Source organism: Parus major, chromosome 23 (assembly GCF_001522545.3).
Source record: "Parus major isolate Abel chromosome 23, Parus_major1.1, whole genome shotgun sequence".
Taxonomy (NCBI): domain Eukaryota; kingdom Metazoa; phylum Chordata; class Aves; order Passeriformes; family Paridae; genus Parus; species Parus major.
Genome location: NC_031791.1, coordinates 1255145 through 1257230, shown reverse-complemented (window position 1 = coordinate 1257230; position 2086 = coordinate 1255145). Strand labels below are relative to the sequence as shown.

General features: G+C 47.7%; 1 protein-coding gene across 1 annotated transcript in view; it reads right to left on the bottom strand.

Annotated features, from left to right (window-relative positions):
• Positions 1–1445, bottom strand: part of IFNLR1 (interferon lambda receptor 1) — a 7252-nt gene extending 5807 nt beyond the window's left edge. The window contains exons 1-2 of the mRNA XM_033519635.1: positions 1162–1445; positions 451–574 (exon numbers count right to left, since the gene is read on the bottom strand). Of these exons, the coding sequence (XP_033375526.1) occupies positions 451–574; positions 1162–1273 (236 nt within the window). The 5' untranslated portion in view covers positions 1274–1445. The remainder of the gene's footprint in view (positions 1–450; positions 575–1161) is intronic.
• Positions 1446–2086: the final 641 nt, after the last annotated feature.

Sequence of the window (2086 nt, the reverse complement as noted above, 5' to 3'; positions counted from 1 at the left end):
TCACCATCACCATCATCACCATCCCCATCACCACCATCACCATCATCATCATCACCATCATCATTATCACCATCATCATCGTCATCATCATCACCATCATCACCATCACCACCATCACCTTCATCACCACCATCATCACCATCACCATCATCACCATCACCATCATCATCATCACCATCACCATCACCATCATCATCATCACCATCATCATCATCATCATCATCATCACCATCATCACCATCACCACCATCACCATCTGTGATTTACAGATCAAGAGAAGGAAGGGTTTGGGAGGGTGGGGAGCAAACGGTGCTCAGAGATTGGGACCCTTCCCCGACAGATCACGTTTGGTTTTGGTGGGAGGTCACTGATAATTAACACAGTCGTTAATCAGCCCAGCAGTTGTCCCTGTGCCACCTCTTCCATCAGACACGCTTTGGGAGCTCTCACCTTTCGTACCTCACAGTGTAGGTCACACCTGGGGGAGAGCCTTCCCCTGGAGCCCAGGTCAAAATCAGGGCAAAGTCCTTTGACAGCAGGGTCACATTTTGAGGAGGGAGAAGCTGAACGTGACCTGATCAAAAGGGAAAATGATGTGAATTATTTAAAAATAACCTTGGGGACAGGAAGTTTCACTTGGTGGTGGTATCAAAGTGTGAGGCAGAGCAGTTCATTAGAGGCTGGAGATTGGCTCTGGAAACAGGTGTGATGTAATGTTTTCTTCATCTCTCATAAAACATTTTACCTCAGCAGTTTTTAGAATTAGGACTCACATTTGTGTGAACAATCTCTTTTACAATTTTCAGTTTTCCCCATGGTCTCACTGCATTTCACTGATTTACAACCCAAAAACTCCGCCTGGACAGGGTGGACACGTCTGTCCCACTCTTCTCATTCAATCCCAGTCCTCCATGGCAGATCCTAGCAGGAATTCAGAGCTCCACCTTTGTCCTGTATATTTTCCTGCCCCTATTTCTTCCAGCAGATCACTATATCCACCACTAGCCCTCAACAAGACACCATCCACAGCCAGATTTTAAATTTTCACCATGGAATATTCCACTTTATGCGAACCATTCCCATTTAAACCGATTAGAATTTATCTCTCCTCCTACCAACAAAAGTAGTGAAAGGAGAGGTTCCACTCAGGTGTGCACGTACCTGGAGCCTGCTGCAGGAGACACAGAGCCATCAGTGCTCCCACCCTCCATCCACACACAGCAAAGCAGAACTTCCCACTTCTCCTAAATGTCTTTCCTTGGTCCATCCTCATCGGGCTTCCTGTGTGAATTCCGGAGGATTGAGGAGCTCAGGAGCTGCACACATGCGCCCTGCGTCTCTTCCTGCTACACCCTGCACGTGTGGCTGGCAGAGGAGCAGGTGTCAGAGGTTTTTTGGGGGAAAGGAAAGGTAAAAGTTGCAGTGCTGCGCCCTCCAGTGCAGCACAGCACTGCTGCCTCATCTTGTCAGCAAAACTCCGACCTTTGGTACTTACCTGAGCGCCTGTGAAACATTAATAAAGCTTAAATAAGGTTTCGGTGCAGGAGAGAGTTATTAATCACCTAGCAACAATAAAAACAGTGAGATGGGAGACTCTGGCAATCTGGTGTTTACAAGAGATCAAAGATTTTCTCTTGGTTTGTGTTGCCACAATGTTTTTTCGGGAGTTAGGGAATAACTGCACTTCCCAGCTGGGGGAGCAAAGTGCAGAGATAGCGCAGGGTCTGTCCCCGGGCAGGGAGGGGACATGGAAGGAGCTGGATCTCTGTGCCAGGTGTGTGCTTGGAATGGCTGTGCCACTGCAGGAGAAGGGGGAAATCCCTGCACCCCTCATTGCTCGGCACTTCAGCTCTGCCTTCCCATCACAGGCACCATCAGGGATGGATCAGTGAAGTTACCACACAGGAGACTTTACCTTCCCCAGGTGGAAAACTCTCCCAGCCCTTGACAACCCTTTGAACCTGAGAGTGTCAGGTTCTGGGTACAAAATCGCAATTTCCTTCAAAAATCTCCATTTTTTCTTACCACGGGTTTCGGTTTCTGTGGCTGCTTTGCTACCTCTGTTTAAATTAATTTAATTTTTATT